General features: G+C 40.8%; 1 protein-coding gene and 1 long non-coding RNA gene across 3 annotated transcripts; one reads left to right on the top strand and one right to left on the bottom strand.

Annotated features, from left to right (window-relative positions):
* The first annotated feature begins 3,319 nt into the window (after positions 1–3,319).
* LOC110526055 lies at positions 3,320–7,702 on the top strand. The gene is made up of 4 exons (XR_002473865.2): positions 3,320–4,003; positions 4,089–4,169; positions 4,304–4,439; positions 5,213–7,702. It is a non-coding gene; the product is annotated as an uncharacterized LOC110526055 (long non-coding RNA).
* LOC110526054 (gastrula zinc finger protein XlCGF17.1) lies at positions 5,969–26,595 on the bottom strand. 2 transcript variants are annotated; one of them, XM_036980261.1, is made up of 3 exons: positions 25,663–26,595; positions 25,310–25,363; positions 5,969–9,464 (listed from the first exon to the last, which is right to left on the bottom strand). In XM_036980261.1, exons 1-3 carry the CDS (start codon positions 25,928–25,930, stop codon positions 8,569–8,571), a joined length of 1,218 nt encoding a protein of 405 aa, XP_036836156.1. In that variant the 5' UTR covers positions 25,931–26,595; the 3' UTR covers positions 5,969–8,568. The 2 variants fall into 2 exon arrangements, with proteins under 2 accessions (XP_036836156.1, XP_021462332.1); XM_021606657.2 differs by lacking the exon at positions 25,310–25,363 and having other exon boundaries at positions 25,663–26,590.
* Positions 26,596–27,787: the final 1,192 nt, after the last annotated feature.

The following is a 27,787-nucleotide window of genomic DNA, read 5'->3' as shown; positions in this document are numbered from 1 at the left end:
TAAATAGAGCCGACTACAACTCTAAAAATGAAGGGTTCAACTGGAGTTATTCTCAGATCCCCTAAGAACCGTAGGGTTCTTGGTCAATGAAAAACAGCCCCAAAAGGTTCTTCAAAGAACTTGTTAGAAGGTGGTTTCATCGAGGAACCTCCGTTGTTGCGGGAACTTTGCAATTACGACTGAAAACGATGGTGACAAGTTTGGATGCGACAACAAGTTAAAAAGGTTAAGTTGGGTTGATTTTTGGCTCTGAATATATATCGAAATAATTTATAATTCTAATATAACATACTAATAATGAATAACGAAGACAATGATGGTTTTCTGTGAATATCTTCCATAACGTTACTCTAGTTAATTACCGTAAATATTAGAAAGCCGGGTTTAACCGTCGGCGTTGTATGAGCGAGCTACAGTACAGTACCGTTATCTATAAAGTTATGTCCTAACTTGGCAGAACTAGGTTTGGATTATTTCCCTCAACTATATTCTTTCCTATCTATTGTATATTGTTTCCATAAAGCCAACATGGCTTTACACTCATTAACGTAAGCTTCCAATCTAGAGCAGTTCTCACTTTTGTGATAATGAACTAGCTAACGTGAACTAACTAACAAACGAACTAACTACGGACGGTGACCTGTCCAGACGAGATGTTACAACGAACTGAATCGTCAATGGAGGTCTTCCTCTTTGTGTAGCCTGCTACAGCATGCAATACTATTAACTCACAAGGGGGCATAACGTTACATGGACAATACTATCCCATTTTGGAAACGTTACATGTACAATACTATCCCATCTTGGAAACGTTACATGTACAATACTATCCCATTTTGGAAATGTTACATGGACAATACTATCCCATTTTGGAAACGTTACATGGACAATACTATCCCATTTTGGAAATGTTACATGGACAATACTATCCCATTTTGGAAACGTTACATGGACAATACTATCCCATTTTGGAAACGTTACATGGACAATACTATCCTTTTTTGAAACGTTACATGTCCACCCCCTTGTGGAGGGAAATTAATATCTTAGATGGAAGCTGAAGATGGGATTCAAATGCATAGTGTTATTAATACAGTGTCTCGACTACCTATTTTGTATAAATGCCCTTCAGAATCCAAACATTATTGCCACACAGCAAAATGTTGTGTACAATATTTCAAGACAGCCTGATAAAATATTGAACAATTTGTGTCCAAAGATATCTTGAAATGTGATATCAGGGCTGTATGGCAGTACTGTTACTGTATGGCAGTACTGTATTGGCTAGTGCTTTCTCCAATATGTTCTTCTATTTTACATTCAATTGTATGTCGATGCCATTTATGTTTCAACATTTCTATTTCAATATTTATTTTATACAGTGCCTTGCGAAAGTATTTGGCCCCCTTGAACTTTGCGACCTTTTGCCACATTTCAGGCTTCAAACTTAAAGATATAAAACTGTATTTTTTTGTGAAGAATCAACAACAAGTGGGACACAATCATGAAGTGGAACGACATTTATTGGATATTTCAAACTTTTTTAACAAATCAAAAACTGAAAAATTGGGCGTGCAAAATTATTCAGCCCCTTTACTTTCAGTGCTGCAAACTCTCTCCAGAAGTTCAGTGAGGATCTCTGAATAATCCAATGTTGACCTAAATGACTAATGATGATAAATACAATCCACCTGTGTGTAATCAAGTCTCTGTATAAATGCACCTGCACTGTGATAGTCTCAGAGGTCCCTTAAAAGCGCAGAGAGCATCATGAAGAACAAGGAACACACCAGGCAGGTCCGAGATACTGTTGTGAAGAAGTTTAAAGCCGGATTTGGATACAAAAATATTTCCCAAGCTTTAAACATCCCAAGGAGCACTGTGCAAGCGATAATATTGAAATGGAAGGAGTATCAGACCACTGCAAATCTACCAAGACCTGGCCGTCCCTCTAAACTTTCAGCTCATACAAGGAGAAGACTGATCAGAGATGCAGCCAAGAGGCCCATGATCACTCTGGATGAACTGCAGAGATCTACAGCTGAGGTGGGAGACTCTGTCCATAGGACAACAATCAGTCGTATATTGCACAAATCTGGCCTTTATGGAAGAGTGGCAACAAGAAAGCCATTTCTTAAAGATATCCATAAAAAGTGTTGTTTAAAGTTTGCCACAAGCCACCTGGGAGACACACCAAACATGTGGAAGAAGGTGCTCTGGTCAGATGAAACCAAAATTGAACTTTTTGGCAACAATACAAAACGTTATGTTTGACGTAAAAGCAACACAGCTCATCACCCTGAACACACCATCCCCACTGTCAAACATGGTGGTGGCAGCATCATGGTTTGAGCCTGCTTTTCTTCAGCAGGGACAGGGAAGATGGTTAAAATTGATGGGAAGATGGATGGAGCCAAATACAGGACCATTCTGGAAGAAAACCTGATGGAGTCTGCAAAAGACCTGAGACTGGGACGGAGATTTGTCTTCCAACAAGACAATGATCCAAAACATAAAGCAAAATCTACAATGGAATGGTTCAAATATAAACATATCCAGGTGTTAGAATGGCCAAGTCAAAGTCCAGACCTGAATCCAATCGAGAATCTGTGGAAAGAACTGAAAACTGCTGTTCACAAATGCTCTCCATCCAACCAAACTGAGCTCGAGCTGTTTTGCAAGGAGGAATGGGAAAAAATGTCAGTCTCTCGATGTGCAAAACTGATAGACATACCCCAAGCAACTTACAGCTGTAATCGCAGCAAAAGGTGGCGCTACAAAGTATTAACTTAAGGGGGCTGAATAATTTTGCACGCCCAATTTTTCAGTTTTTGATTTGTTAAAAAAGTTTGAAATATCCAATAAATGTCGTTCCACTTCATGATTGTGTCCCACTTGTTGTTGATTCTTCACAAAAAAATACAGTTTTATATCTTTATGTTTGAAGCCTGAAATGTGGCAAAAGGTCGCAAAGTTCAAGGGGGCCGAATACTTTCGCAAGGCACTGTATATATATATATCTTTTAATGCTTGTAAGACTATTCTTTGGCACATTTTCTCTCGCTTTGAAAATCCTATAGGACAGAACATGGACACAATGCAATTGGGATCAAGAAGAAGGTACAGATTTGTGGTAGGACAGCTGCTTTTGAAGTGTACATTTATCCTACATAGCAGTAAATACAAACTGACATCTATTAGCATACATGTGTCCAAATGATATTTTCAGATCTTCTCAGAAATGAATCAAGTCCATTGAATGGATATAGACAAAAATATCATTCAAGGACTATCAGAGGTAGAGAGGTGTCATATATACATATATTCATACACATAGCTCATATATTATACAGCGCCAAACTTATCCGCTTGACTCAAGTCATTGCACGTATCCCTGCCCAAACAGGAACGAACACATATACCCAACCATAAACTGCCCCTCTCAGTTCTCTTATCTCACGACCCCAGGACACACACAGACATTCCATCGCACGAACACACACACCCAGCCATAAAACTGCCCCTCTCAGTTCCCCCTACCTCACGATCCCCTGACACACAAATACCTTCTTGCATAAACACACACACTTCATCCCCCCTCTACTGGTCGGGTGCCCAGAGCAGAAGACTCTGCTGTGCACCAATGGGGCTCCTGCTCTGGCTAGAGCAGGTCCGCCTCCAACCCTTCGGGACCATTCAGAAGGCGACACGACAAAACTCTACCTACATTATTCCATGTATAAAAACTGCTGTAACCTTTGTCTAAGCCCCTTTTTCAGCTAACTCCTTCTGAGCTATATGAATCAGGTCCGTGCACGTTAAACTGCAGGACAAGATATCTTTTGACTCAATAAACTGCCTTTTTGTTACAACTGAAATCCACTCTGTCCAGCGTCCATGATTTGGTCTCACTCTCCTGTAAGTTAATCATCAACAGAGGCGAGACAGAGGTGAGGACATCATCCTGCTATTTTGACAGTCCCTGAAGGACAATACAGAAGAGGTATTTGCTATTATTCCTTCCCTTTCTCTAACGTATTTTGTAATAAAATTAGCAAGTGTAGTAAGATCATTGCTTACCTTACTAGGACTGGAGACCACAGCAGCGATTCTGCTCTTGCCCAACCTCTTCAATTGAGGACCCGAGTGGCCTTTATGTCCGTGACAAGGTATGCCTTTGCACCAATCATCTGTTTCTTCAAAAACATAGGTGTGCATGCTTATATAAAACTACAGCTGAAAATTTGTTCTGTTCTTTGTTAATTGTATGTGTATGAATCTTTTCTAACTTTTGTTGACACAGATTTCACCGCTTTTCACTCCTTTACTGCACATCAGTGGAAATCCATTTCACCATGAGAGTGAAAACCCGCTGGCCTTTGATGGGGAGAACATCCACGCCCTCGAGGACGTCCCCATGGGACTTGGGGCTCTGCTAGGTCTGTATTTTTTATTTTCCCTTAAATTTCCCCAAAATGTCAGTAAAACACTTATGTTGTTAATAAGTTACTGTGTTCTGGGGATAAGAGAAGTTGGGGTGAAGTTACCAGGGCCGGTCATAAAGATGGCAAACTTCCTAACATAACTAAGTGGATACAATATACACACTAAAGCTGAAAAATATGTATTTAGCATCAAGTCAACAATGTTGTTAGTTTACCTATGATTCATTTTTAATGTAAGTTGTTTTTATTGTACATCGTTATTTTATATTTTTTAAATGTCATGAAAAGCACTATACAAAGTAAATGTATTATTTATTATGGTCTGACATGTATGCAGAAATGTTGCAATTTTGTAATGTGTTTTGTTTGATAAATTGTTTAGTAAATATTAATTCACATTTGTGGTGCCACTAAAAAAACAATGAATTATTTAAATCAATATTGTTATTAAAATATTTATTATAATGAAGGAAGGGTGGACAGGGAGTTTAAAAAAGGAACTGCCCAGACTTTGTAGACTGTTTAATAATGCTTAAGCCTCATCTTTATCAAATTATCCATTAAAGATACCAACTCAAAACCTACGTATGTCTACATATGGGTTGTTTAAATTGTATCTATTTATAATCCCAGTATTACTTTATCAAATCTCTAGTAATCATTATACACACATACAATTCATCATATTTTCAAATATTCACAGAATCCATATAAAATGTAAGAAATTCTGAGGTACTCACAACAACCATTCCATTTGCTTTTTCAAGGACTCTCCATAGCTACGTAGCAACTCTCCAAACTCCCAGCGGAACCAAAAATAAACTTTTGTTTCCCGGACAATGATCATGGGATCGTCAACGGTTCTCTAACCTCCCAGAGACCACGGCAAAATCAAGCCTCCCAGGAACTATAGACCTTCAGCTGCTTTCTAAAATGTCAATCATCTGATTAAGCATATTTCTATATGTTACTATCCAAACGTCAGATTAAGACTCATTTCCATATTCACACAACTCTCATATCAGTCACACAATGCTATTCCCAAACATACCTAATCAATTAGTTGTTTTTCAACAATATTTTAACCTGCAGGAATATTTTCACATTTCTATCTCATGGTTAGTTCCTAGGATAATGCAACTCATACATTGACACTCAGAACCTCCTGTCTCGGCCCTGTTTACACCTCCAAGGTGCCCCCCTCACACAGGAATACACACTCAGAGCCTATGAGGCTTTTCTAAAAACTCCACTTGTTTTGCTCATTTTCTTTTCTTTAAAAAAAAAACTACGTTCGAGATGTGGTATCCACTCGGCTCGCTGCCTCTCAGATCAAAGGTGGGTCCATCTGCTCCGTTCCCGAAGTCTGGTCTCCCTGAGATTCCAAGTTTGAGGGATCCCTCCACGATTTACCCACGTCGTGAGGAGCGGTCACCAAGTCAAGATTCACATCCCCATTGCCAAATGTGGTGGTTAATTTCTTTAATATCAAATGAGAAACAAACTTATCACATAAGTCAGAGTTATTCTTAAACTAAATCTTTATTCACTTAATAATAAGGGAGCAGGTCAATACAACACACACATATAAAGTGAATCAATTGAGTGCTCTACGATAATTATGGCTGGTCGACGAATCACCCCCAGATGATTAGTTGAGAGCCCAGATACAAAAGTACAAAGGTATTTTACAGCCAATTTACACCCCTTTCAATCTACATGACGAACAACCAATGTAAAGAATGGGTCACAAGATAAAGATTTGTATGGAAGATATAATTCTCAGCAGACAGTATCTGCTGTAAAAACAGTACTCTTTGTGTAGAGACCAGGGTCTGGCCCTGGGGTCATCTCTCCCTGGTACCACATAGAACAGAAACATTAACTCATAATCTGGAATGTGGTCTCTTCATGTATTATCACCCAAAAGACATTGTAAATCTCCTGTCAGTGTTATCTCCCAGAGGCCCATCCTCAGTAGAACACACAGACACAATAGTTCTAAGAATCCTCTATTCTGTTGCATAAAACAACCATTTGATGCAATAAAAGTATAATAACATAATCTTGCAATTTTGCTCTCAGTGTCCACTGAAAGTTGACTAGTAACAACAACTGGGACCTAAAAGACACCCACCATGAGACCCATTAAATCTGCCCAAGAAGAGGCAAACAAAAGAAAAACCCACAACTAACTTAAAAACAGGAAGCAAACCAAAGCGGTAGCGCAACTAAAGGTGTTGATTTGTCACATCTATCAAGACAACTGGAGCACTGGGCCAGACACTCTTAAATATAACCTGAATCAGCTCAGGTGAAACACCTTCCCACTAACGAGATGGACAAGCCAGCAAAGGTGGAACACATATTGACTAACGAGGTGACACCAAAACGTGCTAACGTTCAACCTCAAAACATAAATGGAAAAACTAAAGTCTGTAACACCTTCCTCCTTAAGACAAATATATCCTGTTTTTGTTGGACAAGTTTGCTTACCACCAAGAGAAAACAACTTCCATTTCACATTATAATCTACTATAATGCTTCACCTTCTACAATATAAACATGGTGTCTACTGGCTATCAACAATTAAAAACAAGAAAAAACATTTGTAAACAATATATACAATCATATTATTTTTATATCCCTTTTCTTACTATAAAACTCATCTTCCTAAAACCCACTAGCTTCTGGAACTCTCATCCCCTTGGAACGAGCTCAAACAAAACTCATCTCCAATACAGAAAAACATGCAATAAACTGTGATCCATGGCAACGCACTGGCTAAACGTAAACACTAAACTTTTTGACTACCCACCCTTGAGACAATCAGCAACCAAGTTGTCCTTAACACAGACATGTCTGATTTCAAGAGGAAACTCCTGCAATACCCGTAGTAACTTTCCACCTCACTGCGGAGCTTCTCTCTCTTTCCAGGGTTCACTAGATGTTGTTGGATCTGGGCCCAGTCCCCAATGTCATGCTCTAGAACATTTGGTTTGGCACATCTGAGAATGATCCCTGATATTCTAAAAGCAGGGTAACAATGTCAATATAATTGTACCCAAAAATCGTCAGTTGGTTGCATAAATAATTATGATTACTAAATGTTACATGAATTGTAAATATGAAATATCAAAACCAAATGTACACCCCTTTGTTAATATGTATTAGCAATAATTAACTAAATTGAAATATTTGTAGGTGATTTGAGTCATGCTTCGTCATTATTGGAATAAAGACATTTAGCACTTGAATGTTGTAAATAAATACTGGAGTGATGTAGGACTGTTCATAAAATTGATTATAGACCAATTTATTATACTGCGACCATGTGTATAGGCTGCAAGTACGTTGAAATTAAATAGTTCTTTTCAACTTTCACTTTCAACTAAAACCAAACTTATATTGTATGTTTTCAACATTTTGCTAGGTGGATAGCCCCAATGTCAGAAAAAGTTTATGATAAATTGAAATCCTTAACATAAAATGTACTATCTACACAAACATCTGCCACAATAATCACATTACTTGTATTTACTTATACAAGCACCAAAAGCGAAAACTTGAAACACAACTAAAAAAAAAACACATGAAAAAAGGAAATATCTTTCACCTCACTGGTTAGAGGACAACATGCAGAAGACAGTCAGCTACATTTTGGAGAGATGCATTTAAGTTTAGGGGTCGCTAAATAAAGGAACGCAACACTTATTTGTCATCACTCATCGATTACATGTTGAAATCAATTGTGCGAGACAAGGGAGATGAGGTTGCACATCCTGTTAAAACTAACAGCTCAAAAACCACACGGAATCTGGGAATAATGTGTACATCCCTGGTTAGAGGACAATTTGTAGAAAACAAATCGCTACATTTTGAAGTGTTGCATTTTGATTCAAGAGCGTCACCAATGTGGTAAGTGTAACAACTCTTTTCTTGTTAGTCACTTTTTGTTAAATCTCATAAATAGTACTCTCTCAATTCAGAGCCTGGATTTTTCCCAAGGCTAATATCATGCTGAAATCAATTGATAAGGGGGCAAACATTTAGGGTTCTACATTGTGACATCATTAAAATACTCCTCCTACAATGTGTTAATATTCTACACTGTGACATTAATTCATTGATATCGTGAAACAACTCCATGTATTTTCTGATGTTTAGTCAGAGATCTTTTATGAGAGTATCTCTTCCCACATTGATTACAGCTATGAGATTTCTTTACTGTGTGTGTTCTCTGGTGTGCAGTTAAACGGCTAGATCTAGCAAAACTCTTCCCACATTGAATACAGCTATAAGATTTCTTTACTGTGTGTGTTCTCTGGTGTGCCTTCAGCTGATTAGACATAGTAAAACTCTTCCCACATTGATTACAGCTATAAGATTTCTTTACTGTGTGTGTTCTCTGGTGTGCAGTTAAACGGCTAGATCTAGCAAAACTCTTCCCACATTGAATACAGCTATAAGGTTTCTCTCCTGTGTGTGTTCTATGGTGTGCCTTCAGCTGACCAGACATAATAAAACTCTTCCCACATTGAGCACAGCTATAAGGTTTCACTCCTGTGTGTATTCTCTGGTGTACAGTCAGAGTTCCAGATGAAGATAAACTCTTCCCACATTGGTTACAGATATACGATTTCTCTCCTGTGTGTTTTCTCTGGTGTGATACCAGGTTGATTACCCGAGGAAAAATCTTCTCACATTGATCACAGCTATAAGATTTATCTCTTGTGTGTGTTCTCTGGTGTGATATCAGGCGGGTTGAGAGAGTAAAACTCTTCCCACAGGAAGAGCAGCAGTAAGATTTCTCTAATGTGTGATTTCTCAGGTGTATTCTAAATTCGGATGAATATTTAAAAACTTTCCCACAATCAGAGCAGCAGTGAAATCTCTTCCTTGTGGATCTCCGCAGGTATTTATTGAGGTGTTCTGACGTGGAGAGACTCTTCTCTGCCTTGTCAGCATCATGATGTTGTTGAGGCTCCCCAGAGGATCCACGGTAGTTCTGTTTCTCTCCTGCGTGAACAACAAAGTCAGATAAATGGTTAAAGGCCCACAACAGCAAAAAATCCACTGTAAAAGTGATGCCAACAGTGTGGTCATGCTGTTGGACAACAATTTACGCCTGTAATAAATGTAATGATTATTTGACATTTGTCTTAAAATGAGCAAGAACAGTCATATTGTCTTGTTTTCACATTAGTAGTAACATCTAAGATTGTAGACTAGAAATAAGTTATTCATGTTGTTGAAACTCTAAGCAGTGTGCCAGACAACTTTTGGTCTCCAGTATAGGCCCCTTTCTGTGATTAATAAAATTACGGCATGAGGGCGATAAACACACAATTTGATTGTAGAAACACCTCCCTGCTAATGAGGAAACTGATAGTTATGGATGTAGTATATCTGCCTGGAGCAAAGACGGTGAGCAAAGATTTTAGTTTTTCACAATGTATTCTGAATGTGAATGGGGGAAAACTCTGGTGAGTAACCTCCATTTCCAGGTTGCTTATGACTACATTTCACACTACTTTGGATTATAATTGTAAGGCTTGTTTGAATGTCCTGCTTAATATAATGTTTGTGTCATCATCGCAAATCAACTGCTTTGTACTTTAAAAAAACACTTCAACCAGTAAAATGCTCTTTGGCTAGCTTTTCCATCAGCCTGACAATGAGGGATTGTACACGGTTTGCAAAATTGGCCCATAACTTCACCTAGCAACAAATAAAGGAAAATAGCCTATCCATCAAGGAACAGTTCTCTACACATTATGACCAAAGTAGGGATGTTGGATCCAACGTGGAGCACAGCATAACTGTCTTGACCAGAGTAAAGAATGAAGAAGCACTTTGGTTGTTGTTGCATGTCGTGATGTTTGTCATGTGACTGTCATTCAGAAAATGATTTCCTGGATCAGCTGATGATAGTTGAACATGTGACTAAAATAAGGTTAGGATATTTTTTTTCACCTTTATTTAACCAGGTAGGCAAGTTGAGAACAAGTTCTCATTTACAAATGCGACCTGGCCAAGATAAAGCAAAGCAGTGTGACAAAAACAACAGAGTTACACGTGGGATAAACAAACAAACAGTCAATAACACAATAGAAAAATCTATATAGTGTGTGCAAATGGAGTATGGAGGTAAGGCAAAAAATAGGCCATAGTAGCGAAGTAATTACAATTTAGTAAATTAACACCGGAGAGATAGATGTGCAGATGATGATGTGCAAGTAGAAATACTGGTGTGCAAAATAACAAAAAAATAAAAACATGGGGATGAGGTAGGAAATTTGATGGGCTATTTACAGATGGGCTGTTTACAGCTGCAGCAATCAGTAAGCTGCTCAGATAGCTGATGCTTAAAGTTAGTGAGGGAGATATGTCTCCAACTTCAGCGATTTTTGCAATTCGTTCCAGTCATTGGCAGCAGAGAACTGTAGGAAAGGCGGCCAAAGGAGGTGTTGGCTTTGGGGATGACCAGTGAGATATACCTCCTGGAGCGTGTGCTATGGGTGGGTGTTGCTATGGTTACCAGTGAGCTGAGTTAAGGAGGAGCTTTACCTAGCAAAGACTTATAGATGACCTGGGGCCAGTGGGTTTGGTGACGAATATGTAGCGAGGGCCAGCAGACAAGAGCATACAGGTCGCAGTAGTGGGTGGTATATGGGGCTTTAGTGACAAAACGGATGGCATTGTGATAGACTGCATCCAGTTTGCTGAGTAGAGTGTTGGAGGCTATTTTGTAAATGACATCACCGAAGTTAAGGATCGGTAGGATAGTCAAGTTTTACCAGGGTATGTTTGGCAGCGTGAGTGAAGGAGGCTTTGTTGCGAAATAGGAATCCGGTTCTAGATTTAATTTTGGATTGGAAATGCTAAATATTAGTCTAGAAGGAGAGTTTATAGTCTAACCAGACACCTATGTATTGTAGTTGTCCACATATTCTAAGTTAGAACCGTCCAGAGTAGTGATGCTAGTCGGGCGGGTGTGGGCAGCGATCGGTTGTTGATTGATCGGTTGTTATTATCGGCTGTTGAGTCTGCCGATAAGAATACGGTGATTGACAGAGTCGAAAGCCTTGGCCAGGTCGATGAAGACGGCTGCACAGTACTGTCTTTTATCGATGGCGGTTATGATATCGTTTAGTACTTTGAGAGTGGCTGAGGTGCACCCGTGGCCAGCTCGAACACCGGATTGCACAGGGGGTACGTCACCTGAGTGGGTTGATTCACTGATGTGGTCATCCTGTCTGGGTTGGTGCCCCCCGCCCCCCTTGGGTTGTGCCGTGGCGGAGGTCTATGTGGGCTATACTCAGCCTTGTCTCAGGATGGTAAGTTGGTGGTTGAAGATATCCCTCTAGTGGTGTGGGGGCTGTGCTTTGGCAAAGTGGGTGGGTTATATCCTTCCTGTTTGGCCCTGTCCGGGGGTGTCCTCGGATGGGGCCACAGTGTCTCCTGACCCCTCCTGTCCCAGCCTCCAGTATTTATGCTGCAGTAGTTTATGTGTCGGGGGGCTAGGGTCAGTTTGTTATATCTAGAGTACTTCTCCTGTCCTATTCGGTGTCCTGTGTGAATCTAAGTGTGCGTTCTCTAATTCTCTCCTTCTCTCTTTCTTTCTCTCTCTCGGAGGACCTGAGCCCTAGGACCATGCCCCAGGACTACCTGACATGATGACTCCTTGCTGTCCCCAGTCCACCTGGCCGTGCTGATGCTCCAGTTTCAACTGTTCTGCCTTTTTATTATTCGACCATGCTGGTCATTTATGAACATTTGAACATCTTGGCCATGTTCTGTTATAATCTCCACCCGGCACAGCCAGAAGAGGACTGGCCATCCCACATATGCTCTCTCTAATTCTCTCTTTCTTTCTCTCTCTCGGAGGACCTGAGCCCTAGGACCATGCCCCAGGAATACCTGACATGATGACTCCTTGCTGTCCCCAGTCCACCTGACCGTGCTGCTGCTCCAGTTTCAACTGTTCTGCCTTATTATTATTCGACCATGCTGGTCATTTATGAACATCTTGGCCATGTTCTGTTATAATCTCCACCGGGCACAGCCAGAAGAGGACTGGCCACCCCACATAGCCATAGCACATATTCCTCTCTAGGTTTCTTCCTAGGTTTTGGCCTTTCATGGGAGTTTTTCCTAGCCACCGTGCTTCTACACCTGCATTGCTTGCTGTTTGGGGTTTTAGGCTGGGTTTCTGTACAGCACTTTGAGATATCAGCTGATGTACGAAGGGCTATTTAAATAAATTTGATTTGATTTGAGAAGGTACGGTGGGATTTGAAATGGTCAGTGATCTGTTTGTTAACATGGCTTTCGAAGACTTTAGAAAGGCAGGGCAGGATGGATATAGGTCTGTAACAGTTTGGGTCTAGAGTGTCACCCCTTTGAAGAGTGGGATGACCACGGCAGCGTTCCAATCTTTAGGAATTCGGAAGATAGGAAAGAGGTTGAACAGACTAGTAATAGGGGTTGCCACAATGGCGGCAGATAATTTTAGAAACAGAGGGTCCAGATTGTCTAGCCCAGCAGATTTGTACAGGTCCAGGTTTTGCAGCTCTTTAAGAACATCAGCTATCTGGATTTGGGTGAAGGAGAAGCTGGGGAGGCTTGGGAAAGTAGCTGCGGGAGTGCGGAGCTGTTGGCCGGGGTTGGGGTAGCCAGCTGGTCCAGGTTCTATTTAAGAGTCTCTGGTCAGCCATAGAGAAATGCTTCTTGAAATTCTCGATTATCGTGGAGTTATCGGTGGTGACAGTGTTTCCTAGCCTCAGTGCAGTGGGCAACTGGGATGAGGTGCTCTTCTTCTCCATGGACTTTACAGTGTCCCAGAACTTTTGAAGTTAGAGCTACAGGATGCACATTTCTGTTCGAAAAAGCTAGCCTTTGCTTTCCTAACTGACTGAGTGTATTGGTTCCTGACTTGTCTGAAAAGATGCATATCACGGGGACTATTTGATGCTAGTGCAGTACGCCACAGGATGTTTTTGTGCTGGTCGAGGGCAGTCAGGTCTGGAGTGAACCAAGGGCTATATCTGTTCTTAGAAAGGGGCATGCTTATTTAAGATGGTGAGGAAATTACTTTTAAAGAACAACCAGGCATCCTCTACTGACGGGATGACGTAAAAATCCTTCCAGGATACCCGGGCCAGGTCGATTAGAAAGACCTGTTTGCAGAAGTGTTTTAGGGAGCGTTTGACAGTGATGAGGGGTGGTCTATTGACCGCGGACCCATATCGGATGCAGGCAACGATCGCTGAGATCCTGATTTAAAACAGCAGAGGTGTATTTGGAGGGCAAGTTGGTCAGGATAATATCTATTAGGGTGCCCATGTTTATGGATTTAGGGTTGTACCTGGTGGGTTCCTTGATAATTTGTGTGAGATTGAGGGCATCTAGCTTGGATTGTAGGACGGCCGGGGTGTTAAGCATATCCCTGGTTAGGTCACTTAATAGAACGAACGCTGAAGATAGATAGGGGGCAATCAATTCACATATGGTGTCCAGGGCACCGATGGGAGCCGAGGGGGGTCTATAACAGGCGGCAACAGTGAGACTTATTTCTGGAGAGATTCATTTTTTAAATTAGAAGCTCGAACTGTTTGGGCATGAACATGGAAAGTATGACAGAACTTTGCAGGCCATCTCTGCAGTAGATAGAACTGTCAAAAAGAGAGGAGTTGCAATCTTGACGGAAAATGTTGTGGTTGAGGATGAAAATTCAGAATGTTTGGTTGCCTTCTTAAGCCAGGATGCAGACACGGCAAGGACATTAAGGTAGGCGGAGTGTGCTAAAGCAGTGAGTAAAACAAACTTAGGGAGAAGGATTCTGATCTTAACATGCATGAAACCAAGGCTTTTTCGATTACAGAAGTCAACAAATGAGAGTGCCTGGGGACACACAGGTCCTGGGTTAACCTCTACATCACCCGAGGAACAGAGTAGTAGGATGAGGGTACGGCTAAAGGCTATCAGGACTGGTCATCTAGTGCGTTTGGAACAGAGAATAAAATGAGCAGATTTCTGGGCGTGGTAGGATAGATTCAAGGCATAATGTACAGACAGGGGTATGGTAGGGTGCGGGTACAGTGGAGGTAAACCTAGGCATTGAGTGACGATAAGAGAGGTTGCATCTCTGGAGGCACTAGTGCTGCTAGGTGAGGTCACCGCATGTGTGGGAGGTGGGACAAAAGAGCTCTCTGAGCCATGTTGAGTGGGACTAGGGGCTCCGCAGTAAAATAAAACAATGATAACTACCATAAACAACAGTATACAAGGCATATGGACATTAGAGAGAGACATAAAGCGAGGCATAAAGCAATCACAGGTGTTGATTGGGAGAGTTAATTAGCTACGACAACAGGTAAACTGGCAATGAATGGGCAGAGAGGGTCAGTTAACTACACACAGGGCCTGAGTTTGAGGCTGGGGCCGACAGATAAACAAAATGGAGACCCGTGATTAATGAACAATCCAGCAGGCATCAGCTATGTAGCCAAGTGATCGTAGGGTCCAGTCAACAGGAATATATGAACCAGGGAAGCCGTTAGGTAGTCATTACTACGCTAGCCGGGAGATGTGCCTGGCTCGAGGCTAACTGGTGCTAGCTTCGGGACAAGGTCTTCACCAACGTACTGCAAAGGCCGGTTGAGGGCATACCGTCGGCAGACCAGTCTTGATGGATCGGCGGGGCTCCGTGTTGACAAAGGGTCCAGGGCAATTGGCAAAAGAGGTATTGGAGCTGGAGTAATTTTGTTTGCTAGCCAGGAGATGGACCTGGCTCGAGGCTAACTGGTGCTAGCTTCGGGACAAGGGCGTTAGCCACTATAGCCAATCCGGTGCAAAGGTCCAGAGCTTACGGCAGGAATCCGGTGATGTAGTGGCTTCTAGCCGTCTTAGTGAAGAGTCTTAGAGGCATCAGCTGTGTAGCCGAGTGATCATAGGGTCCACTGAGCAGGCTGGGAGATGGGCCTGGCTCAAGGCTAGCTTCGAGGCTGGGCCACTAGGTGGCAGCTAGCTAGCTGCGATTATCCGGTGTAATGGTCCAGAGCGGGAATACGGCAAGAATACGGTGATGTAGTGGAGAAAAACAGTCTGACATGCTCAGGGTTGATATTGCGCTGTGCAGACTGGTATTATCCAGGCTAAAAGCCGCTGGTATCTGAGCTAAAAAGGTAAAGGCCACTAGCAGTGGCTAACAATGACTAAATAGCTAGTAGCTAGTTAGCTGGTTAGCTTCTGATGGAGGTTCTAGCTATAAGGTCTAAAAAATAGCAACTCCGTATCACATTGGGTGAGGCGGGTTTGCCGGAAGGTATATTTAATTTAAACATGGAAAAAGAGATTGAAATATTTGGCAATATATACAAAAAATTACAAAAAAAACATAACATTTACAACAGCAAACACGTCATACTGCTACGCCATCTTGGATTGCAAGATGACTCAGTTAAAAAACATTGGACATAGCAAACTGAAATTTTTTAGTATTTCTGTGCCCATGAAAACTGTTTCCCCAGCGTAACATAAGGAGCCACTAAATGATACGTAGTTCGAGTGCATTTCCGAATACAAAAAAACTGTCCCACGGCAAGATCCCTTATTTAAGTTGAAGTTCATATGACAAGCGTAACGTTATGACTATAACTACTGTTCCCTGTTGCAAGGGAAACTAGGTACAACATACTATTGAATTCAGGTGATGAGCGTGAGGCTCGGGTTTATTCCTTAAATTTAATACCGAGCTTCACCGACCCAGGAAGGAGTGGGGCCAAACATGTTTTGCACCTAGTTTCTCTCCTTCAGGGAACAGTAATTATAGTGTTAGGTTCTAATTTTTCAGAGTATGTAACTCACGGACACTAGAGAAGCTTAACCAAATTCAATTCTTCCCAAAGGGTCGTTACAGCCGTAGTTCAGACAAAAACATGTTCTCACCATCACAAGTGTATATACCACACTTTGGACACGCCTCCTTCTCTTCAATCTTTACATCTTCTGGGTCGACAGGAAGAGGGTAACAGGATACTAAACCCTTATTACTCCCTTCAGGGGATCTGACCTGACCTCAACCCCTCCTTCGCCTAATCCACAGATGTCCATCCGCTTCCCCTATAGCAATCCTGTGATCTCCTCCCGTCCACCCAGCACATTCCACAGCCACTCTGTCTTTCTACAGATCTCACTCCTTTATATACTCTGCGTCAGATCTATCATGTCTTTAATATCTCAATGTTCAGCCCGAATCCAGTCATAAAAATACACTCCCTTTCAGTCGGTCAACTTCGGTAAAACATACTATGGGATAATACAATCATTCCCCATGCCGACCTAAACGGATACTAAATGAAACGGCCCCTGGCAGACAACCCAGACCTTACTTCGCAAGATTTGTGAATTTATTAATTGTATTTTGTTTAAACCACTCCTGTCAATGTTGAGTAAGGAGGCACACCTAATTATGCATATAGTAGTAGGATTAATATATCTGGCCTGAGGGAAAATGTAGGCCTATAAATGTGCACATTTGGGGATGTCTGATAGTATTTCTGATTGTCTTAATGCACCACCACTAATGAGTTGTGGAGCTTCTCAAAGTAATGCTTAATTCACCTCAAACAGCAAATAATCAAAGTCTAATAAAACTCAACTGAAAATGAGAATAGTTCCTCAAAGTATTTGAAAAATATTTCCAGCTCTCGCCCTTTCGATAACCACGTAGTTCGTAGTTCGAGTGCATTTCCGAATACAAAAAAACAGTCCCACGGCAAGATCCCTTATTTAAGTTGAAGTTCATATGACAAGCGTAACGTTATGACTATAACTACTGTTCCCTGTTGGAGGGAAAAACGTAATGCGCTGATCCAGTGGAAATGTCAAAATACCTGATTACTTCTTATCCTTTTCACAAATAGCCTACAGCTGCGTCGGTCGAGAACTCACTGGCGCAGGAAACTGAGGGCCCAGAATATTTTATACAATCTTGCCATCTCGAGTTTTGGGCCGACCCAGTTGATAGTTGATCCGATGTTTCCAGTTCCAGCATAACATCAGAATTTACGAAGGTCAGCAGCAACGGGAGGAGGAAGAGTTTTTTTCTGATGGTTAGGCTATCTTGATCTCTGGCTCCCGAGTCATTTGTGTGTCTTAATTATTTAATCAAACAGAGTCCTTAAAGCATCAGACCAGTTCAGTACATATAGCTGATTTAATTAAAAACACATGGGGTGTGTCTTTATATGGAAAGATACACGTTATAACATTTCTACCAATCGGTTGGTAGAAAGAAAAGACGACTCTTGGTTGACAGAAGATCTTTGAAGTTGGGGCCCTAGTGCATTCATTAAGTTCAGACCGCTTCCCTTTTTACACTTTTTGTTATGTTACTTAATTCTAAATTAGATTTTTTTTAAAGAATTAAATGAAAATGTTAAATGCTTGAGACTCATTTAAATAAATCAATCACTGATAAACATTAGAGTAAAAACAGCTTACATTTTGGGTTCTGGTGGGGTACAACAGTTGAACTAAGCTCATGAGGCTGCTGATAAATAAGTGATTTATTCAAGAAACAATGGGTACATATCATTAATGTATAAGTCCCAAAATGGATGTAACAACTGCTGATTGCCCCTCGAGGAGAACATATTGGGCTAATCTAATAAGAGATATTGAGGACTACAGTATTTCAGGCATTGTCATTGGATGCATTTGATCAATTATAAGGTTTTGTTGATGGTCCATTCTTGACGTTCTACACGTTACAGTGTAGCTTCAGCCATTCCTACAGAACAACATTAAAGTGTAGAACCCCTTTACTGCATATTGGTTCAACGACTGCAGAGACGGTATTTAGTGGTGTTAAAGAGATCTCCAACCTCCTCTTCTTCCTCCAATGTGACAGTCATCTCCCCTTCCTCCTCTTTCACTCCAAAGACTGCATCTTCCTCTGGCTTTTTTATGGCGGTTTTGAAACTGTGGCTTCTTCCTTACTGAGCGGCCCTTTAGGTTATGTCAATATAGGACTAGTTTTCCTGTGGATATAGATACTTTTGTATCTGTTTCCTCCATCTTCACAAGGTCCTTTGCTGTTGTTCTGGGATTGATTTGCGCTTTTCGACACCAAAGTACGTTCATCTCTAGGAGACAGAATATGTCTCCTTCCTGAGCGGCATGAAATACATCTACAGGTACACCTCCAATTGACAAAAATTATGTAAAGGCTATCAGAAGCTTCTAAAGCCATGACATAATTTTCTGGAATTTTCCAAGCTGTTTAAAGGCACAGTTTGAAGGTAGACAATTTTGTGGAGTGGTTGAAAAACTAGTTTTAATGACTCCAACCTAAGTGTATGTAAACTTCCGACTTCAACTTCATATCAAAGCCCCATCCTGGTAGATCTGAACCTAATGCAACTTGGAGTGATCGGATGACATTCAGGTGCCAGGTGGAACTGAGACATGTCACAAGAGGTCCTTTCAGTCCCCATGTCCAGAACAGACTATGGGAGGCACACAGTACTACATAGATCCATGACTACATGGAACTCTATTCCACATAAAGTAACTGATGCAGCAGTAAAATTAGATAAAAAAACACCTGCACAGACATGCATACTCACACTCGATAAAATACACACTATATATACATACACAGCATTTTGTACTGTAGATATGTGGTAGTGGTGGAGTAGGGACCTGAGGGCACACAGTGTGTTGTGAAATATGTGAATGTATTGTAATGTTTTTAAAATTGTATTAACTGCCATAATTTTGCTGGACCCCAGGAAGAGTTGCTGCTGCCTTGGCAGGAACTAATGGGGATCCAAAATAAACCGTAGCTGCTGCCTGGGCAGGAACTAATGGGGGTCCATATAAAACCCCAGGAAGAGTAGCTGTTGCCTTAGCAGGATCTAATGGGGAGCCTTAATAAACCACAGGAAGAGTAGCTGCTGCCTTGGCAGGAACTAATGGGGGTCCATATAAAACCCCAGGAAGAGTAGCTGCTGCCTGGGCAGGAACTAATGGGGATTCATAATAAACCCCAGGAAGAGTAGCTGTTGCCTTAGCAGGATCTAATGGGGAGCCTTAATAAACCACAGGAAGAGTAGCTGCTGCCTTGGCAGGAACTAATGGGGGTCCATATAAAACCCCAGGAAGAGTAGCTGCTGCCTTGGCAGGAACTAATGGGGATCCATATAAAACCCCAGGAAGAGTAGCTGCTGCCTTGGCAGGATCTAATGGGGATTCATAATAAACCCCAGGAAGAATAGCTGCTGCCTTGATAACATTAAAACAGCCTAAAAGCACTGTGCTGAGGCAACAATCAATGGGTGTTGAGCTTTATTAAATTCATCAGTTATTCTGCGCTCTAATCAAGTCAATAAACATTGGGTCGTTAGTTAGAATATAGTTACTATACTGGCAAGTTTGATGTATAAGTAGCCAACTAACGTTAGGTAGCTGGCTCACATACTGGTACATACTGCTGTAAAGATATGCTATGCGTTTTGTAAGGATAGTGTAGTTAACATAACGTGTAACGTAACTTATTTGAAAAGTCATTACTTTATTACATTGCTCAACATTTGTCATAATTATTTAAAGCTGTTCATTTGTATCCGCGCTCTCGTTGGACTTCGGCTGCATATTTTCCTCCATTTTCTTCAAATCTGAAAACGATGTGAAGCCATGCCCATTTCCTGAAGAATTACATTATGGGCCCTAAAGTACTGTAGTATGTACCAGTATGTGAGCTAGCTACCTAAACAACTGACATGTTTCTGTGGACATTATGGATATAATTTGACATTTTTGTCTGTGTTGTCGTGACCGCTATTTCCGGTGGATTCCTGGGCATAAATCACCAAACTAACGGAGGTATTTGGATATAAAAAATATCTTTATGGAACAAAAGGAACATTTGTTGTCTAACTGGGAGTCTCGTGAGTGAAAACATCCGAAGATCATCAAAGGTAAACAATTAATTTGATTGTTTTTCTGATTTTCGTGACCAAGTTACCTGATGCTAGGTGTATTTATTGTTTTGTCGAGCAATTGATAAACTTACACAAACGCTTGTATTGCTTCCGCTGTAAAGCATAATTTCAAAATCTGAGACGACAGGGCGATTAACAAAAGGCTAAGCTGTGTTTCGCTATATTGCACTTGTGATTTCATGAATATGAATATTTTCTAGTAATATTATTTGACTGTCTATGCTATTCAGCGTTGCTGATGACAAATATACCGGATCCGGGATGAGTGGTTCAAAGAGGTTAAAGGTGAAAGATTGTCTTTTCTTAGCAAGGTGTTGCTCAAATAATGTTAGCTGCTAATCGCTAGTTAGCGGGCTAGCTAGATTGCTAAATGTATTAAAAGTCAGAGCAATCGTAGCTAGCTAATACTGCCTGGTACCAGTGCTGATGTAGGCATCGATAAGCATGTTTGTGCAGGGGTATCTTATCAGAAAGGAGTAAGTGAAGTATGAATATGTTGGCTAGCTAGCCGGGCAACATGAAGTTAGAAAACAACATGTAATGTAACATCTAATTAGGGTCAACTGGAAACACTGACGAACACTTTGGTTCCTACCATGTCTTCTTCTCTGAGGTTTATTGTCAGACTACACATCAGGTGTATTGCTGCTACCTACTGTACGGGGTTGTAAAAAAATAACCAGAACGCAAAAAAAATTGGGATTAACAAATCATACTAATTACGTAAAATAAAAAATAAACACAAACCAAATTCACTCCATACCCTGAATTTCAAACAAAAATTGTACTACTCAGATCCCTACACAGGTTCAGGAACCTGGGAGGGGGGAACGTCTTCATTCAGTACTCCCTGTAACATTTCGTCTGTGAAGTCCTGGAGATCCAGAAATCTATTTGCAGCCTTCACAATGATGTCTAGCTTCTTAGATGTTTTATTAGTTTATTATTAATGCAATTTATCACTGCGGCAGTGAGGGCAATGCAAATGCAATTTTGTTGTAGAAACTCCTCCAAGCTAATGCGGACACTGCTAGTTTTGGATGAAGGTTACTAATTATTTATTAATGCAATTTATCACTCGCTCTATAAACACCAGGTACCCAGGTTTTACATAAGATGGGAGAACCACTTCACCAAACCACAGTAAAACCTTCCGTCTATCATTCATTTTAATCAACGTGCGTCTACCTGAAATGTTTAACCTAAACCACACAAAGCATTCTCCTTTAGCGCTGTTGACACACAATCAGTATCATACCACTCCTGGTCACTCGAACCGATTCCACTTTACCCAATTCATCCTTCACCATCTTTGAGACCGTTAACGGGTCACCCACAAAAACATCCTTGCTGATAATTCCCACTCCGACACTAAACTGCTGTTCATTACCAACTTTAGCCTTTTTCACTCCACTGTTCTTCACCATCGTCCACTCAGTCTCACCAACTGTACTCACGCCAAGAGAATCCCACAATGCTTCCTCCATTGCTCCTCCAGTCATGCCCGTCATTGAAAATAAGAATTTGTTCTTAACTGACTTGCCTGGTTAAATAAAGGTTAAATAAATAAAATAGACTCCCTCACTATGCTGTGAAAGATGTGAGAGTTTGTGTTCTCAAAGTAGCATCTATATTGTTCTCATTCCATCTGTATTGTTCTCATTCCAGCACATCTGTTGCTTCACCAACTTGTTATCCCTTTTGTCTGCACTGCTTGCTGTCATTTCCCTTCATGATTTCCCTCTCTTGGTTGTCTCCACCATGCTCCTACTCTGTCAGCAATTCCTCCCTGGTTTATTAATTGGTAGTCAAACAACAATATATTCAAGGTGCTGCACATTCTATTCCAAATCTAGAATTTGAATCGTCATTATGTTTGCATGATTTCAACAGTTCACCAGTTAACTAGGGCTATAATGTGGATACCAAGGATGTGGATACCAAGGAACTTGAAGCTTTCAACTGCTCCACTACAACCCCTTCAATGAGAATGGGGGCGTGCTCAGTGTTTTGTCCCAGGTTCCTTAGCTTAGTGATGAGCTTTGAGGGTACTATGATGTTGAAGGCTGAGCTGTCGTCGAAGAATAGAATTCTCACATGGGTGTTCCTTTTGTCCAGGTGGGAAAGTGCAGTGTGGAGTGATATAGAGATTGCATCATCTGATGGATCTGTTGGGGCGGTATGCAAATTGGAGTGGGTCTAGGGTTTTTGGGATAATGGTGTTGATGTGAGCCACAACCAGCCTTTCAAAGCACTTCATGGCTACAGATGTGAGTGCTACGGGTCGGTAGTCATTTAGGCAGGTTACCTTAGTGTTCTTGGTCACAGGGACTATGGTGGTCTGCTTGAAACATCTTGGTATTACAGACTCAGACAGGGGATGAAAACGTCAGTGAAGACACTTGCCAGTTGGTCAACACATGCTTGGAGTACACGTCCTGGTTATCCTCTTGGTCTGTGGCCTTGTGAATGTTAACCTGTTTAAAGGTCTTACTCACATCGGCTGCGGAGAGCGTGATTACAAAGTCGTCCGGAACGGCTGATGCTGTCATAAATGTTTCAGTGTTACTTTCCTTGAAGCGAGCATAGAAGTAATTTAGCTCGTCTGGTAGGCTCGTGTCACTGGGCAGCTATCGGCTGTGCTTCCCTTTGTAGTCTGATGTGGCAAGCTCTGCCACATCCGACGAAGGTCGGAACCGGTGTTCAAGGGGTATATCAATCTCCCCAGGGTAGCAGTAATACGTTGAGAGATTTGTCCACAAAGGGTTACCCCTCCCATACCTGGCTCATTATTGGGATTCATTGCTGATTCCTACTTGTAGCTCACTATGAAGTTTCTAGTGATACAGGTTAAGGGCCCTGTTGGACATTGTGGATGGTAGTGGAGTCGAGGGAGCAAGCAGGGTTGGACACGGCCATGTTATTATCCCACACAGTCTCTGTGGTTCATTTGAACCCCGTTCCTGGGAATTAAATTTGATTACAAATCGTCCCAGTCTGTTACCACACAAGGGGTCCGTTTGTCCCATTTCCAGCAAGGTTACGAGGCGCTTTGTCATTTCCAGAGTCAGTTTATTTTGGTACTGTCCATATGTAGCTTGTTTTTGGTCACAGAATGGCTGAATAAGTGCAACGTTTTACCAGGAGCTAACTATGCAGAGCATAGCGCATGTCAAATGACTTTAGCTTCCCTCCAGGTCTGAGGGCACACGCTCTCTAGTAGGCTTAAATTAAAGATACAGAAAATAGGAGTGCCAATGTAGTCCGCTATTATCCTCAGTAATTTTCCATCTAGATTGTCAGACCCCAGTGGCTTGTCATTGTTGATAAACAATCATTTTTTCACCTCTTCCACACTGACTTTACGGAATTCTAAATTTACAACGCTTGTCTCTCATAATTTGGTCAGATATACTTGGATGTGGAGTGTCGGCGTTTGCTGCTGGTATGTCATGCCTTAATTTGCTAATCTTGCCAATGAAAAAAATCATAAAAGTAGTGGGCTTTAAAAACTTTTCAACCAGTAAAATGCTCTTTGGCTAGCTTTGCCATCAGCCTGACAATGAGGATTTGTACACATTGGCCCATAACTTCACCTAACAATAACATAGACCTACTGTAGGACCCATAACTTCACCTAACAACATAGACCTACTGTAGGACCCATAACTTCACCTAACAACAACAGACCTACTGTAGGACCCATAACTTCACCTAACAACAACATAGACCTACTGTAGGACCCATAACTTCACCTAACAACAACATAGACCTACTGTAGGACCCATAACTTCACCTAACAACAACATAGACCTACTGTAGGACCCATAACTTCACCTAACAACAACATAGACCTACTGTAGGACCCATAACTTCACCTAACAATAACATAGACCTAGGACTATAAATCATTTAACATGTCAGGTGAAACATGGAAACTAAAATGTCTTTGTCATGACATTTTATAACCTGATCCCCAGATAATTTTGTGAATAATCCCACTAGGTTACTCTGTAATGAGTTGTCATTCTAAATGTCCTGAATAAAAAAAAATAGCTCTGTGTGTGGTTCTATAGCCTATCCATAAAAGAACCGTTCTCTACACATTATGAGCTAAGTATCTCTGTGTCCAAACACACAAACGAGATCCTACAGTAAATCAAGCAGACAATAACATTATAAACACCACTTTGTTAGGGATCTTGGATCCAAAGTAGAGCACAGCATAACTGTCTTTACCAGAGTAATGAATGAAGAAACACTTTGGTTGTTGTTGCATGTCGTGATGTTTGTCATTTGACTGGCATTCAGAAAATTATTTCCTGGATCAGCTGATGATTGTTGAACATGTGACTGTAACTAAACAGCTACAATATTAAGTATTGTGTGTAATTATTGAAAAACCACATTAATGACAGTATCAATTTGGGTGTTGTCAATAAAGTTAAGGTGACTCTCGGTTAGAACCATTGGACTTTGCAAACTCTTACATGATTTAGGATTTCTGTGCCCATGAAAACTGTTTTCCCAGCATAATATAAGGAGCCACTAAATGTTACGTAGGAAGAGTGCATTTCAGAGATCTGAATACAAAAAAACTGTACTAACAGGACAATAACCTAAACCACAAGGCCAAATCTACACTGGAGGAGCTTACCAAGATGACATTGAATGTTCCTGAGTGGCCTAGTTACAGTTTGGACTTAAATCGTCTTGAAAGTCTATGGCAAAACTTGAAAATGGCTTTCTAGCAATGATCAACAACCAACGTAACAGAACAGGAAAGATTTTTAAAAGAATAATGAATATTTACATGAAGATCAGTCCCTATTGGATGACATCACGACTTACCATCAAGCCAACTCCTTGAATGCCTTACATCACTCACTCCTTGTTTGCAGTTGTCTAAAAAAAAAAACTATTTTGCTCAAAACATTTATTTGTTTCCCTTTAGTGTGTTTATACTTTACTGTATTTATATGACACTTTTCAACAGGAAAAGTTTTTTTTTTTTTTTTTTATCACTGGAGGACGTCATGAACAATCCATACAGTACACAAACACATTCAAGTGTAGAACGCCTTTTTAAAAATCACATATTAGTTCAACAACTGCAGAGTTTTTGCCCGTTTTATAAGATAGTACTCATTGTAGTTACTGGTGATAATCAGATCAATGTCCCTGTTTTATAAGATAGTACTCACTGTATTTACTGGTGTTAATCAGTTCTCCAGTCTTCTCTTCTTCGTCCTCCTCTAATGTGACAGTGATCTCCCCCTCTTCATCCTTCATTCCAAAAATGTATTTCTCTTCTTCTTTCACTGTAACAGCCTCACCCTCTACTTCTTGTTTTACTGTGACATCCTCCTCTTCCTTCTCCTCTTTCACGACAATGTTCAGCCCCACAGCTTCTTTCTCCGTCCAGCAGACCTCCTCTTCTTTAACAGGACGGGAGAAACTTAGGGAGCTCATGTTCGGGGATGTTAGCTAGCTAGATATCATTAGCGACTAGACTAGTGCTAACTTAACCAGCCAGCTACTATAGCTGACTAATAATAACTAACGTAATATTATATTAAATCGGTTAACAAGAAGATAAGACAGAAGTGTGTCTAAAACACAGTAGGTAATATACAGCGAAAGCGTATAAATAGCATGAATCTTTCGGCTATGTTGGCTAACAAGCTACCGAGGTGGTTGACGAGCTGTTTCTGAAGAACCGTCCACTAGATAATACGTCACGCTGACAGCGTCGCCTGAAAGACGCACATCGCCGTCTGCTGACTGGAGGGGAAATGCAGCTGAGGATCATATTTTATTTTCAAAAAAAGATGATTTGAAATTGATTTAATTAAATAAAACTATCATATTGAGACATAGACAGGAATGTGTTGATTGATTAGTGCGAATAAAACATTTTTACTGCAGAACATTTAAGGCAGTTTCCTTAAGTCAAACTAAATCTCAATAAGTAGCCAGCTACTGTAGGTCAATACTGCTCCGACATGGAGTAACAATACATCATGTAGATGTATATAATGAACAGACTAGGTCTATACTGCTCCTACATGGTGTAACAATACATCATGTAGATGTATATATTGAACAGACTAGGTCTATACTGCTCCTACGTGGTGTAACAATACAGTGCCTTGCGAAAGTATTCGGCCCCCTTGAACTTTGCGACCTTTTGCCACATTTCAGGCTTCAAACATAAAGATATAAGACTGTATTTTTTTGTGAAGAATCAACAACAAGTGGGACACAATCATGAAGTGGAACGACATTTATTGGATATTTCAAACTTTTTTAACAAATCCAAAACTGAAAACTTGGGCGTGCAAAATTATTCAGCCCCCTTAAGTTAATATTTTGTAGCGGCACCTTTTGCTGTGATTACAGCTGTAAGTCGCTTGGGGTATGTCTCTATCAGTTTTGCACATCGAGAGACTGAAAATTTTTCCCATTCCTCCTTGCAAAACAGCTCGAGCTCAGTGAGGTTGGATGGAGAGCATTTGTGAACAGCAGTTTTCAGTTCTTTCCACAGATTCTCGATTGGATTCAGGTCTGGACTTTGACTTGGCCATTCTAACACCTGGATATGTTTATTTTTGAACCATTCCATTGTAGATTTTGCTTTATGTTTTGGATCATTGTCTTGTTGGAAGACAAATCTCCGTCTCAGTCTCAGGTCTTTTGCAGACTCCTTGTTCTTCATGATGCTCTCTGCGCTTTTAACGGACCTCTGAGACTATCACAGTGCAGGTGCATTTATACGGAGACTTGATTACACACAGGTGGATTGTATTTATCATCATTAGTCATTTAGGTCAACATTGGATCATTCAGAGATCCTCACTGAACTTCTGGAGAGAGTTTGCTGCACTGAAAGTAAAGGGGCTGAATAATTTTGCACGCCCAATTTTTCAGTTTTTGATTTGTTAAAAAAGTTTGAAATATCCAATAAATGTCGTTCCACTTCATGATTGTGTCCCTCTTGTTGTTGATTCTTCACAAAAAAATACAGTTTTATATCTTTATGTTTGAAGCCTGAAATGTGGCAAAAGGTCGCAAAGTTCAAGGGGGCCAAATACTTTCGCAAGGCACTGTAGCTGTGATCAGTGTGACAAGAGATACTCTGATAAAAGGTCTCTGATCAAACATCAGAAAATACATACATACATATGAAGGAGTTGTTGTTGTTTGAATAAATGTCACAATGTAGAACCCTAAACATTTTTGTAGAACCCTAAACGTTTGCCCCATTCAATTGATTTCAGCGTGATATGGATATTAGCCCCAGGGGAAAAATCCAGGCTCTGAATTGAA

The sequence above is a fragment of the Oncorhynchus mykiss genome, chromosome 6 (assembly GCF_013265735.2).
Source record: "Oncorhynchus mykiss isolate Arlee chromosome 6, USDA_OmykA_1.1, whole genome shotgun sequence".
Classification (NCBI taxonomy): domain Eukaryota; kingdom Metazoa; phylum Chordata; class Actinopteri; order Salmoniformes; family Salmonidae; genus Oncorhynchus; species Oncorhynchus mykiss.
This window is presented reverse-complemented; position numbering and strand designations above follow the sequence as displayed.

Coding starts and splice junctions, on each gene's coding strand:
- LOC110526054 (XM_036980261.1), bottom strand. CDS start 25,930: ATGAGCTCCCTAAGTTTCTCCCGTCCTGTTAAAGAAGAGGAGGTCTGC. Junction 25,364..25,662: donor GATTAACACCAGTAAATACA/GTGAGTACTATC, acceptor TTTTTTTTTTAG/ACAACTGCAAACAAGGAGTG. Junction 9,465..25,309: donor TTCAAGGAGTTGGCTTGATG/GTAAGTCGTGAT, acceptor TTGTTCACGCAG/GAGAGAAACAGAACTACCGT.